The 21,882-nt window shown below is 49.3% G+C and overlaps 2 protein-coding genes across 3 annotated transcripts in view; both read left to right on the top strand.

The window, feature by feature from the left end:
* The first annotated feature begins 13 nt into the window (after positions 1–13).
* MED1 (mediator complex subunit 1) lies at positions 14–17,508 on the top strand. 2 transcript variants are annotated; one of them, XM_058041700.1, is made up of 17 exons: positions 14–89; positions 768–874; positions 1,569–1,647; positions 2,186–2,240; positions 3,606–3,738; positions 4,385–4,413; positions 4,763–4,834; positions 5,007–5,081; positions 5,442–5,515; positions 5,736–5,825; positions 6,545–6,656; positions 7,717–7,841; positions 8,455–8,573; positions 9,444–9,645; positions 10,565–10,660; positions 10,764–10,869; positions 11,874–17,508. In XM_058041700.1, the coding sequence occupies exons 1-17, from the start codon at positions 62–64 to the stop codon at positions 15,118–15,120; spliced, it is 4,749 nt and encodes a 1,582-aa protein (XP_057897683.1). In that variant the 5' UTR covers positions 14–61; the 3' UTR covers positions 15,121–17,508. The 2 variants fall into 2 exon arrangements, with proteins under 2 accessions (XP_057897683.1, XP_057897684.1); XM_058041701.1 differs by lacking the exon at positions 14–89 and adding an exon at positions 193–214.
* A 1,481-nt stretch (positions 17,509–18,989) lies between these two features.
* FBXL20 (F-box and leucine rich repeat protein 20) overlaps positions 18,990–21,882 on the top strand; it is a 34,102-nt gene continuing 31,209 nt past the window's right edge. Inside the window, exon 1 of the mRNA XM_058041814.1 lies at positions 18,990–19,066. Within this exon, the coding sequence (XP_057897797.1) occupies positions 19,025–19,066 (42 nt within the window). The 5' untranslated portion in view covers positions 18,990–19,024. The remainder of the gene's footprint in view (positions 19,067–21,882) is intronic.

Below are 21,882 nucleotides of genomic sequence, written 5' to 3'. Positions count from 1 at the left end.
CCCGCTCCCGATCCCTCTCCGTTCCCTCTCCTTCTCTTCATCCCGGCCCCGGACCTGCAATATGAAGGCAGCGCCGGGCAGCGCCGAGGGTGAGTGCGGCGCGGGACGCGGGGGTTCCCGGTGGCCCCGTGAGGGAGCGAGGGGCTCCTGTGGAGGCTCTGGGGCTGGGGATGAGGTGACGCCCAGGAAAGTGAAACGGGCGAGGGTTTCAAAGGTGATTTGAGGTCAGGGGCATCTCTGTGACGAGGAGGGAGCGAGGAGTCGGGCCTGGTTACTGCGGAGAAGAGAAGGTTGGGAGGGGATCCCATAAATCCCTACAGAAATCCCCAGGGGTGTCAGAGTTTGGTGCCAGACTCTGTTCAGTCAGCGACAGGACGAGGAGCAATGGCCAGAAACTGAAACACAACAAATCCCACCTCGATATGAGATTTCATTCCAGGAGGGTGAGGCTGCTTTCCAGGAGGGTGTCAGAGCCCTGGAGCAGCTGCCCAGGGAGGGTGTGGGGTCTCCCTGTCTGCAGAAATTCCACACCCAGCTGGCACATTCCAGGTGATCCTGCCTGGCCAGGGAGGTTGGGCTGGGATATTCCATAACATTTCCCTCACCCTGGGATATTCCACAACATTTCCCTCACCTCGAGGCCTAGTGTTAAACCAGCAGGAAGAAAATCCTTTGAAATCATCTCCAGCTTAAAGGTGGGATGTTTTCTGAACTGTCAAGCTTCCAAAAGTGGCTCATGGTGTTTCCTGAACATTCCTGTGTGCCAGAGGCAGAGAAGCTGAACAAGATGAGCTCCCTCCTGGAGAGGCTGCATGCCAAGTACAGCCAGAACCGGCCCTGGACAGAAACCATGAAGTTGGTGCGGCAGGTCATGGTGAGCACTGCTGGGCTCTGAGCAGGACCTGCCTGCAGCTTCTCTGCTCAGGGCTCTGGGTTGGGTTTTACATCTCTTCCAGCTGTCTTTGCTTTGCTTTGCTTTGCTTTGCTTTGGTTTCACTCTCTCCTGAGGGATGTCCAAACCCTCCCTGCCTGATGTGCCATTCCCTCCCCTGATTCCAGCTCAGTGCCAGGAAAAGGCTCAAACTTGTATTTTCACCCTTCCAGGATATTGTTTTTTTGGAGCAATGACTTGTTTTTTCAATATTGTTTTTGTTCAGTGACACTCAGCCCTGGCTTAGTCAAAAATGAGTTTAAAATACTGGCGTGGCTGAGGGAAGGAGGAGCAGGAGGCAGAGGGGATCTCAGCAAAGCCTCCTGCCCATACTCAGGGGTTAAAAGTTTGCCCAACTCTTTATTTTTCTGTCTCTTTTTCTAAAACTCTCAGCTCAGACCTATTTAGACCAAGTTGCTAAAAAGAAAAGAACTCAATTCCAGGCCTGCCTTTGTAACCTGCTTGCAAAGAGCTACTGTTCACCTAGAGCAATCAGGATGTTGTAATTTGGGGATGAAGTCTAATCTGCTTTTAATTATCTAGATAAATCTCATTTGGCTGCCCAAAAGCTGCCATAATTCCCTTCTATTGAGGAACAAGGAAAAATGATATTTTTTTTTTCTTCTGTCTGCCCAAGGAAAAGCGTGTGGTGCTGAACTCAGGGGGACACCAGCACCTGGTGAGCTGCTTGGAGACCCTGCAGAAGGCCCTGAAAGGTTGGTGTGTTCTCTGTGTGTTCTCCAAAGGGTGGAAAACCCCATGGAAATGCTCCATAAAAACCACACTGGGTGTTGCTGCTGTGTTCCTTGTGCTCAGGGGTTCATCACACACTCAGGCTGTGCTGCTTTTATTGGGAAAATAAAAACCATCTCTTTGTCCAGAGAAGCTGTGGCTGCTCCATCCCTGGAAATATCCAGAGTTGGACAGGATGTGGAGAACCTGGGATGGTGAGAAGTGTCCTGCTCATAGCAGGGGTGGGTTTAAGGTCCCTCCCAAACCATTCCAGGATTCTGTGAGTGCCCATCCCTGGATTCCACTTGCAGAAATCCCATTCTCTCCGTGCAGTTTGGGAATATTTGGGTTTCTCTGTGCACACCCCCTGTATTTAGGGACAGATCCTGCGTAGTGCACATGGGACAGTGTGAGCAGACATGGGAGGGAGTACCCAGCTGAGATTTGGTTTCTTTTTGGTGGGAATTCCTTAGGGGATGTTGGATCTTTTCCCTAAAAGTTTGGTTTTTGTTCCTCCCTCAGTGTCGTCTCTGCCTGCCATGACCGATCGCCTGGAGTCCATCGCCCGGCAGAGCGGGTGGGTCTGCTCCTCTGCATGGCACACACTGCTCACCCCAGAGCCTTGTGGGGCTGGGATTTGTGGGGTTTTGTGTGCTTGGGTTGGGGATTTTGTGTGGGTTTTGTGTGCTTGGGTTGGAGGGTTTTGTGTGGGTTTTGTGTGCTTAGATTTGTGGGTTTTGTGTGCTTGGATTGGGGGGTTTTGTGTGCTTGGGTTTGTGTGCTTGGATTTGTGGGGTTTGTGTGCTTGGATTTGTGGGGTTTGTGTGCTTGGATTGGGGGGTTTGTGTGCTTGGATTTGTGGGGTTTTGTGTGCTTGGGTTGGGGATTTTGTGTGGGTTTTGTGTGCTTGGATTTGTGGGGTTTGTGTGATGGATTGTGGAGTTTTGTGTGCTTGGAGTGGGGTGATTCTGTGTGCTTGGATTGGGGGGTTTTGTGTGCTTCGATTGTGGGGTTTTATGTGCTTGGATTTGCGGGATTTTGTGTGTTGGATTGTGGGGTTTTGTGTGCTTGGATTGAGGTGATTCTGTGTGCTTGGATTGGGGAGTTTTGTGTGGGTTTTGTGTGCTTCGATTGTGGGGTTTTGTGTGTTGGATTGGGGATTTTGTGTGGGCTTTGTGTGCTTGGATTGGGGGGTTTTGTGTGCTTGGATTGGGGTGATTCTGTGTGCTTGGATTGGGGAGTTTTGTGTGGGTTTTGTGTGATGGATTGTGGGGTTTTGTGTGCTTGGATTTGTGGGGTTTTGTGTGCTTGGATTGTGGGGTTTTGTGTGTTGGATTGGGAGGTTTTGTGTGCTTGGATTTGTGGGGTTTGTGTGCTTGGATTGGGGATTTTGTGTGCTTGGATTTGTGGGGTTTTGTGTGCTTGGAGTGGGGTGATTCTGTGTGCTTGGATTGAGGAGTTTTGTGTGCTTGGATTTGTGGGATTTTGTGTGTTGGATTGTGGAGTTTTGTGTGCTTGGATTTGTGGGGGTTGTGTGCTTGGATTGGGGTGATTCTGTGTGCTTGGATTGGGGGGTTTGTGTGGGTTTTGTGTGCTTTGATTGTGGGGTTTTGTGTGTTGGATTGGGGGTTTTGTGTGCTTGGATTGGGGGGTTTATGTTGTGGGTTTTGTGTGCTTGGATTGGGGACTTTGTGTTGTGGGGTTTGTGTTGTGGGGTTTGTGTTGGATTTGTGGGATTTTGCGTGCTTGAGTTGGAGTGATTTTGTGTACTTGGACTGGGGAGTTTGGTGTGCTTGGATTGCGGGCTTTTGGATGAGTTTTGGGTCAGTTTTGTGTGCTTGTATTGGGGGGTTTTGGGTGGGTTTTGTGTGCTTGGATTGTGGGGTTTTTCTGGGTTTTTCTGTGCATCTCACAGCCATCCCTGTCCCGTTCCCTCCGGCAGCCTCGGCTCCCACCTGAGCGCGAACGGCACCGAGTGTTACATCACCTCTGACATGTTCTACGTGGAGGTGCAGCTGGACCCCACAGGGCTGCTCTGTGATGTCAAGGTGGCTCACCATGGAGAAAACCCCGTGGTGTGTATTCCTGGCAAAGAGGAACCCCTGTGCTTTTAGGATTCCCTTTGTTTTCAGCAGAGAAAATGGGTTTATTTAACATTTATTTAACATTCCCATAGACCCAGAGTTACGCCCTTGCTGCTCATTCTAGTGGGAAGTAAAATCCTCCATGGAGTAGTTTGCTCCAGTGGGATTTGCTAATCAATGGATTCACAACTTGCAAAATCATTTGGGGAAATTACCTTAATTTTTCTGAGAACTTTATGGAAGTTTTTGCTGTGTTTCCAAGGGAAGTTATTCCCAAAGCTCAGATCTGGGAATGGAAAGTTAAATTGGGAGAAACTGCCTTTCTGCATGTGGAGGAGAGTTTGAGCTTAGTGTGTGTTTGGCCTCTCCTTAAAACAACCCATCTTTAATATCCCTGTGTAAGCTGATAGATTTTCAACCTAAATCTTGCCAGCTTGAGAAGTTTATTTCAAATTAAGAATTTAATAAGTAATATTATTACCTGGACTTGAGGAGCAGAAGTAGAACCACAGCAAGTGGTTGTGAGCATTGTGAAGCTGATGTTTGGGAATTTCCCTGCTCTGATATTTCCCAGCTGCACAAAGCCTGGAGTGGCTGCATCCCACACTGACATCCTTGTGTGTTCCTTCCTTTTCAGAGCTGTCCAGAGCTGGTGCAACATCTCAGGTGAGTTACAGGGGTGGGTTGTTGTGTTTTCTCTTTGCTGGAATGATCTGATGCTATTTGAAGTCTGGAAACACAAAATTCTTCTCAATTGCTCTTTCCCCACCAAGTGTCTTCACTTCTCCAGGGGATTTTCCTGGCTTTGGCTCAGATCTTGTGATTCTGGCTGCTGTGCAAGGTGTCTTCAAAGTCCACAGCACATCATGTAAAGCTGGATCATGTAAAGAACACATTTCCATGTAGCAAAATTATTTTTTTTTAAGTGGCTCAGCATCTTTATTAATATCACTTAAAATGAAAGCTATCTGTTACTCATTTGAATGCTTGGTAATTTCCACCTTTTTCCTTTCAGAGAGAAAAATTTTGATGAGTTTTCAAAACATCTGAGGGGACTTGTGAACCTCTATAAGCTGCCAGGGGACAAGTAAGTCCAGGATATATTTATATCCACATATTTAAAATCAAATAACAAGTCTAGAATACATTTATTTGTACACACATATAAAATTAAAAACCCCCTCCAAGCTTGTAGGTTTGCACTGCACAGTTCTTTCAAGTTTTCTTATATTTTTTTATTGTTTTTTTTTTTCCCTAAGCAAACTTAAAACTAAAATGTACTTGGCTCTGCAGTCCTTGGAGTTGGATCTCCAAAAGATGGCTGGGATGTATTGGTAAGTCTTGTGGTGTCTCTGTGGTTTTATAAATATCTATAAATGCTTAGAGCTCTGAGAAATTCCTTTTTAACTGCAGGATTTGATTGGAGGAGAGTCTAAAAGGCAAAATAAAAGTTTGTAACAGGTGGATTCAGTGATAATGTGGTTTAAATTGAGAAAGCTTTGGCCTTGTTTCACTGCTGTAGGTTCAGTGATACACCAGCCATGCTGCAGCTTTTGTTTTGCCTGTGCAGTTTGGGTAAACTCCTCTTTGGGTCCCAGAAATGGGAATTTTGAGTTGAAATCAGTCTCAGCACATGAATTTTTGCCTCAGGTGTGGCTGTGGCTTGTTTCACACTGTGACTGCCTCTCTTGCAGGCAAGCCACCAATGCAAACCCCCTGGACAAGATCCTCCATGGCAGTGTTGGCTATCTCACCCCCAGGAGTGGAGGTACCTGTGATTCACCCTTAAAAAAATGAATTAATTTAAAGAAATTTAAAAAAAAAATTATTTGTTCCTGGCCTCAAGTATGCCTCACAGTTCCACATTAAGTGATGAAAAAGAACAAAATAAAAGAGGGACAAAGTCTTTGGGTGTTTGTGTGGCTTTGTGGGATGGGGATGATCAGGATGACTTCTCAGGATGCCTCATGAGGAATTTCTCTCCCCAGGTCTCCTGATGAACCTCAAATATTACGTCTCCCCCTATGATTTATTTGAGGATGGCACTGGAGCCCCTGTGGTTTTACATGAGAACAATGGTAGGTGAGCTGGGGAGCTGCTGGGGCACAAAGCCTTTTTCCTTGCAGTGAATCTCATTTTAACATAGGATTTGTTTTGTTACCTGAATAAAAAACATAAAATCCCAGAATGGTTTGAATTTAAACCAAGCTCATCCTCTTCCAACTCCCTGCCATGGGCAGGGACACCTTCCTCTATCCCCCATCCAGCCTTGTGCCTCTCCCATCATCAAAGTTTGTTTTTATGCATGGACATCTGGCTTTTGTTAAAATGCCAAAACCAAGCTCCATTTGTTAAGGAAAAAAAGAGAGGGAAATGATCCAAAATCATAATTTGTTTAGCTTTGCAAAGAGCAAAGTATGAACTCGCAAATGCCTTTGGAAAATATTTTGAGGATGATGCAATTGGTCCATGTGGCAAGAGGGAAATGGGGATTTGGGTAGAACTGTCAGTTTGGCTGTTATCCCTTTGGTCCTGAAGGTGAGCAGTGAGCTCTGTGCCTTGTGGGGAAAGCCAGAGTAATATTTTATGGAATCACAGAATATTTTGTGGTGGAAGAGACCCCAAGGCTCATCCAGTTCCATGGGCAGGGAAACCTTCCACTATCCCAGCTTGCTCCAAGCCCCAACTTGGCCTTGAGCACTTCCAGGGATGGAGAATATATTTAATTCATATTTAATCCACAAAACTTGCCACTGGTGGATTTTTTTTTCCCATCTTCTCCTGCTTCCCCCTGCAGTTCCTCGCTCGCTGGGCATGAACGTGTCGGTGACAGTGGAGGGAACCATGGCAATGCACAAACTTCCAATTGCTCCTCTGATCATGGGCTCCCATCCTGTGGACAGCAAAGGGTAAGGGCAGGACAGCAGGCCAGCACTCAGCTGGGGGAGTGGCACAGCACTGCAGGAATTGCACAAGAAATGTCTGGGTCAGTGTGGTGATTGCTGAGACCCCAGTGTTGGAAGGAATGATGAGTCTGACTCCATGTTCTTAGAAGGCTAATTTAATATAATAATATATGATGTGATATAATATAATATGATAGTATATGATATCGTGATATATGATATGATATAATATGATATTATATATCATGATATATGATATGATATAACATCATGATATATGATATAATATAATAAAATATAATATAATATGACATGACATGACATGACATAATATATAATATCATTATATATGGTATAATATAATATGGTATAATATAATACAACATAATATATCATATTATATTGCATCATATTATATCATAATGATATAACATAACATTTTGCATTATTTTGCATTATATTGCCTTATATTGCCTTATATTGCCTTATATTGCCTTATATTGCCTTATATTATATTGCCTTATATTATATTGCCTTATATTATATTGCCTTATATTATATTGCCTTATATTATATTGCCTTATATTATATTATATTATATTATATTATATTATATTATATTATATTATATTATATTATATTATATTATATTATCTAGACTAAAATTATACTAAAAAATGCAGAAAGGTTACTTACAGAAGGCTCAACAAAATACTAATAAAAAACCAGTGACTCTCTCTTCCAGAGTCCTGACACAGCTGGCTGTGATTGGTCACTAAGTTAAAACAATTCACATTCTGGATTAACAATCTCCAACCACATTGCAAAGCAGCAAAACACAGGAGATGCAGATGAGATAATATTGCTTTCCTTTTTCTCTGGGGCTTCTTAACTTCCCAGGAGAAAAATTTTCAGAAAATATGACAGTGACATTTCAGGGCTGTCAGGTGCTTCTGGGCAGTGCCTTCCTTTTTGAGGTGTATTTGAGCAAAGATAAATGTTGTGTCAGGTGAGAGCAGAAGCCCTGCAGCTCACAGGAACTTTTGTCCCCCCATTCTTCCAGAACTCCATCTTTCTCCTCCATCACCAGTGCCAACAGTGTGGACTTACCTGCTTGTTTCTTCCTGAAGTTCCCACGTCCCATTCCAGTGTCTCGAGCTTTCATCCAGAAACTGCAGAGCTGCACAGGTGGGTTGCAGACCTGTCAGACACATCTCTGGCTTTTATTCATGTTCCCTTGTGTCTATCAGTAAATGCTGCTGATTTTTAACACGTGCTCAGGGTTTTGTGCTGTTCTCAGTAACACCTGGACAGGTTTTTATTGTATTTGCTGGGTCCCCAGATGAAGGAAGGAATGATGAATCTGACTCCGTGTTCTCAGAAGGCTAATTTATTATTTTATGATAAAATATTTCTTATTATATTTTTTATATTTTATGATACTATATTATATTAAAGAATACTAAACTAAACTCTACTAAAGAATACAGAAAGGATACTTAAAGAAGGTTAAAAAAATAATAATGAAAACTCATTACTCTTTCCAGAGTCACAGCTTGACCCTTGATTAGCCAGTAAGTCCAAACAATTCACAGAAACCCAATGAAACAACCACCTGTTGGTAAACAATCCCCAAACACATTCCAAAGCAGCAAACCACAGGAGAAGCAAATCAGATAATTCTTGTTTTCATTTTTCTCTGAAGCTTCTCAGCTTCCCAGCAGCAAAATCTTAGGCGAAGTGATTTTTCCAGAAAATATGACCAGGTTTTCCATTGGATTCTGCTGTCTTTTCCTCTCAGGTATCCCCCTGTTTGACACAGCACCCACATTTGTGCCCCTGTATGAGCTGATCACCCAGTTTGAGCTGTCCAAGGAGGCCGACCCGCTGCCCCTGAACCACAACATGCGATTCTACGCCGTAAGTGTGTGCTGCCAGCTGCCAGCCAGCCTGGGCCACCCCCAGCACCAGCTCAGGGCCTTCAGCTGCTCCAAGTGGGGTAACAGAATGGGTTCCTTGTGCTCCCAGTCACACAGATGATTTTTGTGTTTATCCAGCAATTCTGGAGCTGTTCTGTGGTTGTTTGGAGGAAAGAACTCAGAGCCATGCTGAAAATTCAATGCCAGATATTGAACTGTAGCTACTTATTTTTGAGTTTATTGGTTACACGGGGCTTTTATCACCTCAGTCACGTTCAGAACAGAGCAGGACATTTATTCATGGGCAAAACTTGTTCTTCAAGCATTAGGATTCATGTACAGGGTCCTGGCACAGGTTTCCCAGAGAAGTTGTGGCTGCCCCATCCTTGGCAGTGTCCAGTGCCAGGCTGGGCAGGGCTTGGGGTAATCTGGGATAGTAGGAAGTGTCACTGGATGGGATTTAAGGTCCTCCCAACCCAAACCATTCCACGATTCTGTGATGAGCATTTTAGGAAAATGAGGTATTGAAAGATGCTTTGCTGTTGGAGTGCAGCTGCAGGCAGGAGAACAGAGGGGCTGAGCCTGTCCCTTCCTTTTGTCCAGTGATGTGTGGCTGAATGAATTGCAGCATTTTGGGAGAGAAATCCTTAAATTTGTGGATGAGTGTTAACCCCAGAGGGGATGCCATTCAGCGTGAAACTGTTTTAGTGAGAACATTGAATGCTGTTGGCATTATTACTTCTGAGGAATTCAGGTGTTCGGAGTGGAAGGAAAACATCCTCAGTGTTTGTCCAAAGGTGACACGGTGTCAGTGGCCTCTGAGCACTGCTGGGTGTCCATGATCCCCTCCTGAAGCAGGGATTGTTGTCAGGCTCTTCCAGGACAGCAGCACTGTTACTTCCTGAACAAGGACGCTCCTCTCCCGGATGGACGGAGCCTCCAGGGGACTCTGCTCAGCAAAATCGCGTTCCAGCACCCTGGCAGGGTGCCCCTCATCCTCAGCCTCATCCGGCACCAGGTGGCCTACAACACCCTCATTGGCAGCTGTGTCAAGAGGACAGTCCTGAAGGAAGGTGGGTGCCACCTCCAGAGGGATATGAAATGAGAATGATGAACTCTGGAGAGTTTTCCTCATCAAAAATGAAGCCTCTGCTGCTTCCTTTATTTTTTTTCCCCATCTGTGTGGGGGTCTTGAGGCTATGGTTTATTGTATTTGTGGCAGGAAGGAATGATGAATCTGGCTCCATGTTTTCAGAAGGCTCATTTATTATTATATTATATTATATTATATTATATTATATTATATTATATTATATTATATTATATTATATTATATTATATTATATTATATTATATTATATTATATTATATTATATTATATTATACTATATTATATTCTACTATATTATATTCTACTATATTATATTCTACTATATTATATTATATTATACTCTACTATACTATACTATATTATATTACACTATACTATAACTATACTATATTTTCAATATATTATACTATACTATTAATATATTATACTATACTAATAATATATTATAATACATTAATAATATATTAATGATGTATTATAATATATTAATAATATAGTAATGGTATATTAATATATAATATATACAATATATATTAATATATCAAGAATGCTGTACTAAACTATACTAAAGAGTACAGAAAGGACACTTACAGAAGGTTAAAAAGATAATAATGAAAACTTGTGCCCAACACAGCCTTGCCCCAATTGGCCAATGAGTGAAAAAAACTCACAGCAGAAACCAATGAAACAAACTCCAAACACATTCTAAAGGAGCAAAACACAGGAGAAGCAAATCAGATAATTCTTGTTTTCCTTTTTCTCTGAGGCTTCTCAGCTTCCCAGGAGAAAAATCCTGGGCAAAGGGATTTTTCTAGAAAATGTGAATGCCACACTGGTTCATCTCCACTGTTCCCTCAGTTGAAAGTTCTTGTGTCTTTCAGATTCTCCTGGGATCCTGCAGTTTGAAGTTTGTCCTCTCTCTGACTCCTGTTTCAGTGTGTCCTTCCAGCACCCTGTGAACGACTCCCTGGTGTGTGGTAAGTGGCCCCGGGGGCAGCAGGAGCAGCATTTCTGGGAGGGCTGGCAGGATTTCCTCCCCCTGTGTGTGCAGGATTTTGATCTCTCCCTGCTCTCCTGCAGTGGTGATGGATGTGCAGGACTCCAGCCACGTGAACTGTAAGCTGTACAAAGGATTGTCTGATGCCCTCATCTGTACAGATGATTTCATTGCCAAGGTTGTTCAAAGGTAAGCTGGGATTTTGTCCCACCTTGTGCTCCCAATCACACAGATGAGCTCTGCTCCATCTTGTGTTTATCCAGCAGCTCTGGAGCTGTTCTGTGATTGTTTGCAGGAGAGAACAACTCAGAGCCATGCTGAAAATTCAGTGCCAGATATTGAACTAGCTACTTATTTTTGAATTTGTTGTGTACACAGAGCTTTTATCACCTCAGTCACATTCAGAACAGAGCAGGACATTCCCAGGGTACAACACTCCTGTCACCTTTTGGGTGGGAACCACTGGTTTTGCTTCTAGCATGTTACAGACTCATTATCCCTGAGGAGAATGTGCTGCTATCACTGATTTTTGAGCTCAAAAAGCTGCCCCTGCCCATGGCAGAGGGGATGAACTGGATGAGCTTTAAGCTCCTGGGATTTTTATAAGGTTTAGGAAATCAGGTTTACCAAGGTGTTCTCTGCCAGAATTGGAGGAACAACCCAGATTCCTTCATGAAGACAGGACAAGGGGAATGGCTTCAAACTGAAGCAATAGTTCTAGGTGGGATATTGGGAAGAAATCCCTCCCTGTGAGGGTGGGCAGGCCCTGGCACAGGGTGCCCAGAGCAGCTGGGGCTGCCCCTGGATCCCTGGCAGTGCCCAAGGCCAGACTGGACAGGGTTTGGAGCAGCCTGGGACAGTGGGAGGTGTCCCTGCATGGCAGAGAGTGGGACTGGATGGGCTTTAAGGCCCCTTCCAAACCAAAGCCTTCCATGATTCTGTGCTCTTTAACTAGCTGATAATGATCTGTCAGCTATCAGTTATTAGAGATAATTGATCAGTCCTCCCTCTGGGATTGCAAGTGCAGGTGTCTCTCTGAATTCAAGCAGAACAGCAGGACATGAACCTGGACCTGCTGCTCTCCTGTGCAAGCCCCTGAGTGCTCATTTTATACCTGCTGGAGGTGTGAAACCTCCCCAGTGAGCTTTGCTGAGGGCAGCCAGCCCCAGCTGAGCCTGTGCTGTGTCTTGCAGGTGCATGTCCATCCCTGTCACCATGAGAGCCATCCGTAGGAAAGCAGAAACCATCCAAGCTGACACGCCAGCCCTGTCCCTCATTGCAGAGACAGTTGAAGACATGGTGAAGAAAAACCTGCCCCCAGCCAGCAGCCCAGGGTATGGCATGACCACAGGCAGCAACCCAATGAGCGGGACCACCACCCCAACCAACACTTTTCCTGGGGGGCCCATCACTACTTTGTTTAACATGAGCATAAGCATGAAAGAGAGGCATGACTCGGTGGGCCATGGGGAGGACTTCAGCAAAGTGTCTCAGAACCCTATTCTCACTAGTTTGTTACAGATCACAGGCAATGTGGGCTCTACCATTGGCTCAAGTCCAACCCCTCCCCACCACACACCACCACCAGTATCCTCACCAGCCAGCAACACCAAGAACCACCCCATGCTCATGAACCTTCTTAAGGAGAATCCTCCTCAGGATTTCTCCACTCTTTATGGGAGCAGCCCTCTGGAAAGGCAGAACTCTTCCTCTGGCTCCCCCAGAATGGAAATGGGCCCTGGGGGGAATAAACAAAAGAAAAAAAAATCCCGCGTGCCGGCCGACAAGCCCAAGCACCAGACTGAGGACGATTTCCAGAGGGAGCTCTTTTCCATGGATGTTGACTCCCAGAACCCCATTTTTGATGTCAACATGACCGCAGACACCCTGGACACCCCTCATATTACTCCAGCACCCAGCCAGTGCAGCACTCCTCCTACCACGTACCCCCAGGCCCTGCCCCACGCCCAGCCCAGCATCCAGAGGATGGTTCGCCTGTCCAGCTCGGACAGCATCGGGGCCGATGTCACCGACATCCTCTCGGACATAGCCGAGGAGGCTTCCAAGCTGCCCACCAGTACTGAGGACTGCCCACCCATTGGGACTCCAGTCAGAGATTCTTCTAGTTCAGGACATTCACAAAGTGCCCTCTTTGACCCCGATGTTTTTCAGACCAACAGTAGTGAGAACCCCTACACAGACCCCGCGGACCTGATCGCGGACGCCGCTGTCAGCCCCAACAGCGACTCCTCCAACCATTTTTTTCCAGACGGGGTAGATTTCAACCCTGACTTGCTGAACAGTCAGAGCCAGAGTGGTTTTGGGGAGGAATACTTTGATGAGAGCAGTCAGAGCGGAGACACTGATGATTTCAAGGGCTATGCCCCCCAGGCTCTAACTAATTTGGGGGTGCAAGTCTTGGGGGGTGACGGGGGAGAAAATAAATTTAAGGGGAGCGCTCCGTCCGACACGGTGGATTTTAGTATTATTGCAGCTGCCAGCAAAGCACTGGGGTCCTCTGACATCATGGAGCACCACAGTGGAGGTCAGAGCCCTTTGCTGAACACGGGGGATTTAGGAAAAGAGAAGTCTCAGAAACGGGTAAAGGAAGGCAATGGGTCTGGAGGTGCCATGGCAGCTGCTGGCATGGATGGGAAGCCGGGGAAGCGCAGCCGGACGCCGTCCAGTGATGGCAAAAGCAAAGAGAAACTCCCAAAGAGGAAGAAGCAGGAGACAGATGGGAAATCTCCATCGCACAGTTCATCCAACAGGCCCTTCACGCCACCAGCAAGCACGGGTGGGTCCAAATCTCCGGGGAGTTCGGGCAGATCCCAGACTCCTCCCGGGGTAGCTACTCCTCCTATTCCAAAAATAACCATTCAGATCCCAAAAGGAACAGTGACTGTTGGCAAACCGTCTTCACACGGCCAGTACACGAGTAGTGGTTCTGTCACCTCCTCCAGCAGCAAAAGCCATCATAGCCATTCTTCCTCCTCCTCCTCTTCTTCCTCCTCTTCAACCTCAGGCAAAATTAAGAGCAAATCAGAAGGCTCTTCTGGCTCCAAGATGAGCAGCAGCCTCTACTCCAGCCAAGGTGGCTCCGGCTCGGGTCAGTCCAAGGGCTCGGCGCAGTCAGTGGGAAAGCCGGGATCCTCCCCCATCACCAAGCATGGCCTCAGCGCCGGCTCTGGCAGCACCAAGATGAAACCTCAAGGAAAGCCATCGTCCCTCATGAACCCTTCCATGAGCAAACCAAACATCTCCCCGTCCCACTCGAGGCCCTCAGGGGGCTCTGACAAACTCGCCTCTCCAATGAAGCCTGTCCCGGGTACTCCCCCGTCGTCTAAAGCGAAGTCGCCCATCAGCTCAGGTTCTGGTGGGTCCCACATGTCTGGGACTGGGTCAAGCTCGAGCATGAAATCCTCTTCAGGAATGGGATCCTCCGGGTCTATGTCACAGAAACCGCCTCCCTCGTCCAATTCCTCCACGGCATCTTCATCTTCCTTTTCATCCAGCGGGTCTTCCATGTCTTCGTCGCAGAACCAGCATGGAAGCTCCAAAGGGAAGTCCCCCAGCAGAAACAAGAAGCCATCTCTGACTGCAGTCATAGACAAGCTGAAGCACGGGGTGGTGACGAGCGGGCCTGGCGGAGAGGACCCCATGGATGGGCAGATGGGGCCGAGTTCCAATTCCTCAAGCCATACGATGTCCTCCAAACACAACATGTCTGGAGGGGAGTTCCAGGGAAAGCGGGAGAAGAGCGACAAGGAGAAATCGAAGGTCTCCGTTTCTGGAGGATCCGTCGACTCTTCCAAGAAGAACTCGGATTCCAAAAACGTCGGAAGCACCGGAGTGGCCAAAATTATCATCAGCAAACACGACGGCGGCTCCCCCAGCATCAAAGCCAAAGTGACTCTGCAGAAACCCGGGGAAGGAGGCGGGGACGGGCTGAGACCTCAGATGGCTTCTTCCAAAAGCTACGGATCGCCCCTGATCAGCGGCTCCACCCCCAAACACGAGCGCTGCTCCCCCAGCCACAGCAAATCCCCGGCCTACACCCCCCAGAACATCGACAGCGAGAGCGAGTCGGGCTCGTCCATCGCCGAGAAATCCTACCAGAACAGCCCCAGCTCCGACGATGGCATCCGGCCCCTGCCCGAGTACAGCGCCGAGAAGCACAAGAAGCACAAAAAGGAGAAGAAGAAAGTCAAGGACAAGGACAGGGACAGAGAGAGGGAGCGGGATAAGGACAGGGATAAGAAGAAATCCCATGGGATGAAGCCTGAGAGCTGGTCCAAGTCTCCCATCTCAGCAGATCAGTCTCTGGCCATGGCCAGCAACGCGATCCTCTCAGCTGAGCGGCCGAGCCGGGCCAGCCCCGAGTTCCTCATCGGGGAGGAAGATGATGATCTCATGGATGTTGCTCTAATTGGCAATTAATTCTCTCAGATGAGCTGTGTGCAAGTCCTGGAGGGAAGGAAGGAAGGATTCATCTCAAACCTGCCACACGGATCTGTTTGGAGAGGGGGGAAAATAAGTATTTCTAAAGTATTTCCAAGGTTTTCAGACCAGCAAGGTCTGTGCAGAAGGATGTGAGTGCCAGCAGCCAGGTCCCTGCCTGTGGCCTTCATCCTGTGGGCACTTCCATTCTTCCTGAATTGATGAGTATTGTCATCCCTGTGGGAATTCCAGGGATGGAGCAGAGTGTGGGAATGTGGCAGCAGCTCCCAGATGGGGCAAACAGACATAGGCTGGGCTGGGAGATCCCAGGCCCTCTGCCCTCTTCCCATTCAGGATAAGCTCCTTTTGGATGTAGGAAGTTTTCAAGTAATTATTTTAGGAAATGTTTTAAGGCTGGGTTTTAATTCTTTGGAAGAAGGAAAACCACGAGGTTTTTTTAATTTATTTTATTCCCATGGCATTCCTTCATTCAATGCCCAGCTCAACTGGGCACTGTTTCCTCATGGAAATCAGGATTTTATCCCAGGTCACAGCTCTGAGGGATTGCTGCTGCAATCCCATTTATTTTAGCTATTTATTCCCCTCCATGTGGCAACACCTCGTGCTTGTTTCCCCCAGTGGGAATTTGGGTGGCTCTGCAGCTTTGGTGCCATTGCAGCACAGTGAAATTCCAGCAAATCTCAATGAAAAAAAGGGATTCCTGCCTGCACCAACAAACTTCCCTGGAACCTCCTCATGCAGCTGTGCTGGGAATTGTGGTCACAATCCTGGGAAGGATTCTCCAGCTTGGAAAACAATCCCAGAGTGGCTCAGCTGGGATCAGAGCTGCAGCAGAAGTGTTGATTTCCTTCAAAGATGGATTTTCCCCTTTTTGGCTGGAATGAGGAGCATGACTCAGGCATCCTCTCCGGGCTGATCTTGTGGTCCCTGAAAAGGAAAAGAGACTCAGGAGAGGGTTTTATTTTTAAAAGCAAGTTTCATCTGATTCACTCAAGTGGAATGTGGGAAATCAGGAGTTCTGCAGACACATCTCCTGTGGAATTATGGACTGAGCAGGATCCTGCTCCCACTGAGTTTTGCTGGTGGTGTTGGAGGCCAGGATTTCCCCGTGGCAATTGAGGTTGTGCTTCACCTTTGGGGATGCAGCGTGAAAAGTTGGCAAAGATTTGAGTTTTTCTTTTTAACCACTGAAATTTCCCATCCTGGGCCGAGCCCCAGGAAAGCTGTTTGGTTTCCAGCTTTTTTGGAAAGTGTTTTTAGCAGGTTCATTGTAGGGATTTTTCACTCCTGCCTCCACAGGAGCCTGAATGTCTCCCAGACTTCCCCCAATTCTGGAGAACTTTTCCCTCCTTACATTTTCCAGTATTTATCCTTTGCTCCTGGGTGTCCTGCACGCCACAACCAGAGCTTGAAATGATAGGAAAATGGGAATTAAATGGGAATTAAATGCAAACCTGGAGCAAATGCTGATACCTGGCACAGTGTTGGAATTTTGGGGTGCTGCAAAGAGGATGTCAGGAGCACAATCCCAGAGGAATTCAGCTGGACACCCTGCTCCATTCTGCTCAGCCTCTGGAGCCCCATCTCCTGCTTTTATTTAATCCATTTTTTTTTGGACAAAATCCCTTGGATCCAAGTTGTGTGAGGGGGCACAAGCAGCCTTCCAAAAAAGCACTTTCAAGTGGAATCCAGGCTGGGAATGCCCCAGGATGGATCCCTGGACTCATCCTCAGCCAGAGCTGTGTTTTTCCTGCTGTGCTGCACACTAAAACTTGGAAGGGAAAAGCAGCAAAATCGCCACAAAAACCTGTTTGAAAAGGAACAAGCTGCCCTCGTTTCCTCTCCCCTCACCCAGACCAAAGCTCAGTATCCAAAATTCCCCCTGTGGAAGGTGGGAACAGAGGGAACAACGTCTCCTCCAGCCCAAATTTTGAGCTTTTCACCCCATTTTGGTGCCCTGTCCCCTTCCAATGACATCAGTCCTGGGAGAGAGAGCTGAGGTGCATGACCATGCTGAGGTTTTGGGGTGTCAGTGCTCGGGCTCTGAGAAATGGTTTATTTTTGGAATATATTTCCTTATATTCTCAAGAATTTTACATCTTTCAGTATTCAGAAAGATAAAAATAAAGTGAAAATTAAATATAAGCCAAACCTTTTAATCTCAGGTGGTGAAGTGAACACGGAGATTAAAAGAAACTGGTTCTTTTCCTCGATTATCATGATGTACATAAATCCCTGGCTGGAAAATCGCTGGAATTTGTAAATATCCCGGCTGTTTTTTGGGGCGGAAAGTGGAATTTCAACTTTTTTGGAGATATCGCAGAGAACGTCTTTATTTACATGCAAATAAACCCCTTTGGTACAAACCGCTGTCGCTGTTGGCTGTGAGGGAGGATCGCGAACCCATCCCCGCCATGCTTGATTTTCCCGCCAGAATGACATCACCCATGACGTCACCCACCACGCCGCGCGCTGATTGGTTGAACTCGCTGCTCCCGGAAGAGACCGGAGGGGCGGGGGATGCCCCCCCCCCCCTCCCGGGACCCCCGATCCCCGCAGCCCCCCGGACACCGGGGGAGCGTCCTGCGGGCCGGGGGGGGCCCACGGTACCGGGGGCAGGGGGCGGGCGGGCCCCGCGGCGGCGCGATGGGGGCGGCGGCCTGCGGGGTAGGTGGGGGGAGCCTCGGTGGTGTGTGTGTGTGTCCCCGGTCATGTGTGTGTCCTCCCGGTCATGTATGTCCTCCCGGTCATGTGTGTGTGTGTGTCTGTCCCCCTCCTCATCCTTTCACCGTCCCCGGGGCAATCCCGGACCCGCATCCTCAGGGCAGCCCCGGTCCCGTCCCCCCGGCTCCGGGATCCCCTCCGCTCCGTCTCTTTTCCGCACCCCGCTTTTCTCCCCGGGGTTCTCCCGTCCTCTCCCAAAGCTCTCATTGCCCACCTCGCTGTTCGCCCCCCTTCTCCCCGTCCCCTTCTTTTCCGCACCCCTCTTTTCTCCCCGGGGCCGCTCCCGTTTTCCCCCCTTCTCTCCCAAAGCCCTCATTCCTCACCTCGTTGTGCTCCTCTCTCCCGCTTCCGTCCCCCTCTTTTCCGCACCCCCTTTTTCTCCCGCTTCCCCTCTCCTCTCCCAAACCCCCCATTCCCCACCCTGCTGTTCGCTCCCCTCCTTCCCTCCCCTTCCCCTCTTTTCCGCATCCCCCTTTTTCTCCCGCTTCCCCTCTCCTCTCCCAAATCCCCCATTCCCCACCCTGCTGTTCGCCCCTCTCCCTTCTCTCCCTTCCCTCCCTTTCCCTCCCCCCGGTCCCGTCCCCCTCCCACTCCGGGACCCTCTCCCTTTGCCAGCCCCGCTCCCGTCCCCCTCTTTTCCGCAGCCCCCTTTTCTCCTGACCCCTCCTCTCCCAAAGCCCTCATTGCCCGCTGTACGCCCCTCTCCCCTTCCCCTTCCCTTTCCCCTTCCCTTTCCCTTTCCCCTTCCCCTTCCCCTTCCCTTTCCCCTTCTCCTTCCCCTTCCCTTCCCTTCCCTTCCCTTCCCTTCCCTTCCCTTCCCTTCCCTTCCCTTCCCTTCCCTTCCCTTCCCTTCCCTTCCCTTCCCTTCCCTTCCCTTCCCTTCCCTTCCCTTCCCTTCCCTTCCCTTCCCTTCCCTTCCCTTCCCTTCCCTTCCCTTCCCTTCCCCTCCCGTTCCTCTCCCGTTCCTCTCCCGTTCCCGTCCTCCCCCCTCACGGCCGCGCTGTCCAATCAGCGCTGCCGTTGCTGGCAGGTGCGCAGTGTTTTTGTTTTGGGTCGAAGTTGAGCGGACGCGGCGGCGGCGCCGGGCGGAGGCCGCGGCTCCGGCACCCGCGATCGCCCCGGGCCCCGCGCCCCCCGCCGCCCCCGCGCCGGCCCCGCCATGCGCAGGGAGATGAACGGGGTCACTAAGAGCCGCTTTGAGGTGAGGCCCCGGCCGGTCCCGCGGGGAGAGGCCCGGCCTGGCCCGGCCGAGGAGGAGCGGGGGGAACCGGGCCGCGCTGTCAGCGACCCCCGCTGAGGGCTCTGGGGATCCTCCCGGACAGCGCGGGCCTGGGGGGATAACGGGGGGAATGGGGCTGGGATGGCGGGTGGAGATTGAGGGGGCTCAGAGCTGTGCCCCCCGGCTTTGGGGTGCCTTTGGTGTGACATTTCTCCCTTCCAGCCCCCCATTTTTTGGGGGGATTTTCTGCTGGCGGATGCGAACTCCCTGTGAATGGGTCAGGGATGAGGGGCTCAGGGCTGTACCCCCTCGGTTTGGGGGTTGGTTGGTGACATTTCTCCCCTGCACCCCCCATTTTTGGTTGGGGGGTGTTCTATTGACGGATATAAACTCCCTGTAAATGGGGCTGGGGTGGGAGGCTCAGGATGAGGGGCTCAGAGCTGTGCCCCCCGGATTTGGGGGTTGGTTGGTGACATTTCTCCCCTGCACCCCCCATTTTTGAGGGATGTTCTGTTGACGGATATAAACTCCCTGTAAATGGGGCTGGGATGGGGAGGTGGTCGAGAGCTGTGTCCCCCGGGTTTGGGGGGTCACTGATGTGACATTTCTCCCCTGCACCCCCCTTTTTCGGGGGGATTTTCTGCTGACGGTTGTGAACTCCGGCGGGAGAGTTTTTGAAAGGGGCTGGGGGTCGGTGGGGTCGAGATGAGGGGCTCAGGATTGTGTCCCCCGGGTTTGGGGGGGTCATTGATGTGACATTTTTCCCCTGCACCCTCCACTTTTAGGGGGACATTCTGTTGGTGGATGTGAACCCCCCTGGGGTTCTGTAAATGGGGCTGGGGGTGAGTTTGGGGACACAGAGATGCTCAGGGCCGTGAACCCCAGGTTTGGGGGTGCTGGTGTTAAACTCCTCCCTGCCCAGTTTTTGGGGGGCTCAGTGTGAATGAGGCTGGGGAGGGTCTGTGGGTACAAAGGAGGCTGGGGGGCTCAGACTTGGCCTCCCCGATTTGGGGGGGCTCAGTGTGAAGCCTCCTCCCCTTCCATCCATTTTGGGGAGGGGGTTCCCCGGTCTGATTCCCTGCTCTGAATGGGGGAGAACAGGCGGGGGTGCGAGTTTGGGGGGGGTGCAACTTCTCCTCCACCCCATTTTGGGGGTCCCTCCCCGTCTGTTACAAAATCCCTGTGGGATTTTTGGGGGGTCACAGCTGCTGCCAACGTGTTGCTGCGGCTTCGAGCGCTGCCAGCCAAGTTGAGCAGGAGCTGTGGGGGAAAACGCGCCTGGAAAACACCACAGAACCTTTGGGGGAGGGAAAAAAAGGAGCCCCCCAGCGCCGCTTTTTTTTTATTATTATTATTTTTTTATTTTTAGCTGGGGGGGGGAATAAAAAATTTGCTTACGGGGAGATGGGGGATGGAGAGGACGGAAGGAGAGGAGGGTAAACAATGAGATCTATTCAAAAGCCGTGGCACAAAGCGGAGTGTGGAGCCAGGGCCATTCCAGCCGCATTGTTGTCCCAGCTGTCTTCCCGTGGGAGGAGGAGGAGGAGGAGGAGGGCGTAGGGAGGAAGGGCAGCGGCGGGGATTGACTTACCATCGCTGCCAGAGCAGGATGGGAATCCCTGCTCGCTGCTTCTCCGCGCTGCCCGGCCCCTCTAGGGGACAAAAAAAAGAGCCTGGAATGGTAAAAACGTGGCAGTAGGATGGCAGGGCAGGGAAAATTCTGGTTAGTGATGAACTGGAGAGGCTCTGGGGGGATTCCTCAGGTCTGGAGGTGAGAAAGGGGCAGGGAAAATTCTGGTTAATGTGAACTGGAGAGGCTCTGGGGGGATTCTCAGCCCTGGAGGTGAGAAAGGGGCAGGGAAAATTCTGGTTAGGGTGAGCTGGAGAGGCTCTGAGGGGATTCTCAGGCCTGGAGGTGAGAAAGGAGCAGGGAAAATTCTGGTTAGGGTGAACTGGAGAGGCTCTGGGGGGATTCTCAGCCCTGGAGGTGAGAAAGGAGCAGGGAAAATTCTGGTTAGGCTGAGCTGGAGAGGCTCTGGGGGGATTCTCAGCCCTGGAGGTGAGAAAGGAGCAGGGAAAATTTTAGTTAGTGATGAACTGGAGAGGCTTTAGGGGGGATTTTCAGCCCTGGAGGTGAGAAAGGAGCAGGGAAAATTCTGGTTAGGGATTCCTCAGGCCTGGAGGTGAGAAAGGAGCAGGGAAAATTCTGGTTAATGTGAACTAGAGAGGCTCTAGGGGGATTCTCAGCCCTGGAGGTGAGAAAGGGGCAGGGAAAATTCTGGTTAGTGATGAACAAGAGAGGCTCTGGGGAGGATTTTCAGCCCTGGAGGTGAGAAAGGAGCAGGGAAAATTCTGGTTAGTGATGAACAAGAGAGGCTCTGGGGAGATTCCTCAGGCCTGGAGGTGAGAAAGGGGCAGGGAATGCTGGTGGTCCCACACTGCACGTGGGGTTGTTTTCTTCCTCCTCCCTCAGATCCGAGTTTGGGGTGGGCTCAGGTGATTTAAGTGCAATATTGTAATAATATGTATAATATAATGAGTAATAAAATGTAATATTGGTGTTTCTGTGGCACTGAAAGCACCAGGCTCACCCTGGCAGCTCCACAGAGGAGCCTGCACGTGAGCCCTGCATTATCCACACTTATTGTATTTACTCTTCTGGGCTCTTCTTGCCTGCACTGATTTTTTTTTAATTTATTTTTTTAACCCCCTGAGAGCTTTATTTTATTATTTTGCACTGCTGCAGAGTGGCTGAATACAGAGTAAAATCAGGTTGGTGACACGTTTTGGGGGGAAAT

The sequence above is a fragment of the Melospiza georgiana genome, chromosome 28, assembly GCF_028018845.1.
Source record: "Melospiza georgiana isolate bMelGeo1 chromosome 28, bMelGeo1.pri, whole genome shotgun sequence".
NCBI lineage: Eukaryota > Metazoa > Chordata > Aves > Passeriformes > Passerellidae > Melospiza > Melospiza georgiana.
Note: the sequence above shows the minus strand (reverse complement) of the source record. Positions and strands in the feature narration are given on the sequence as shown.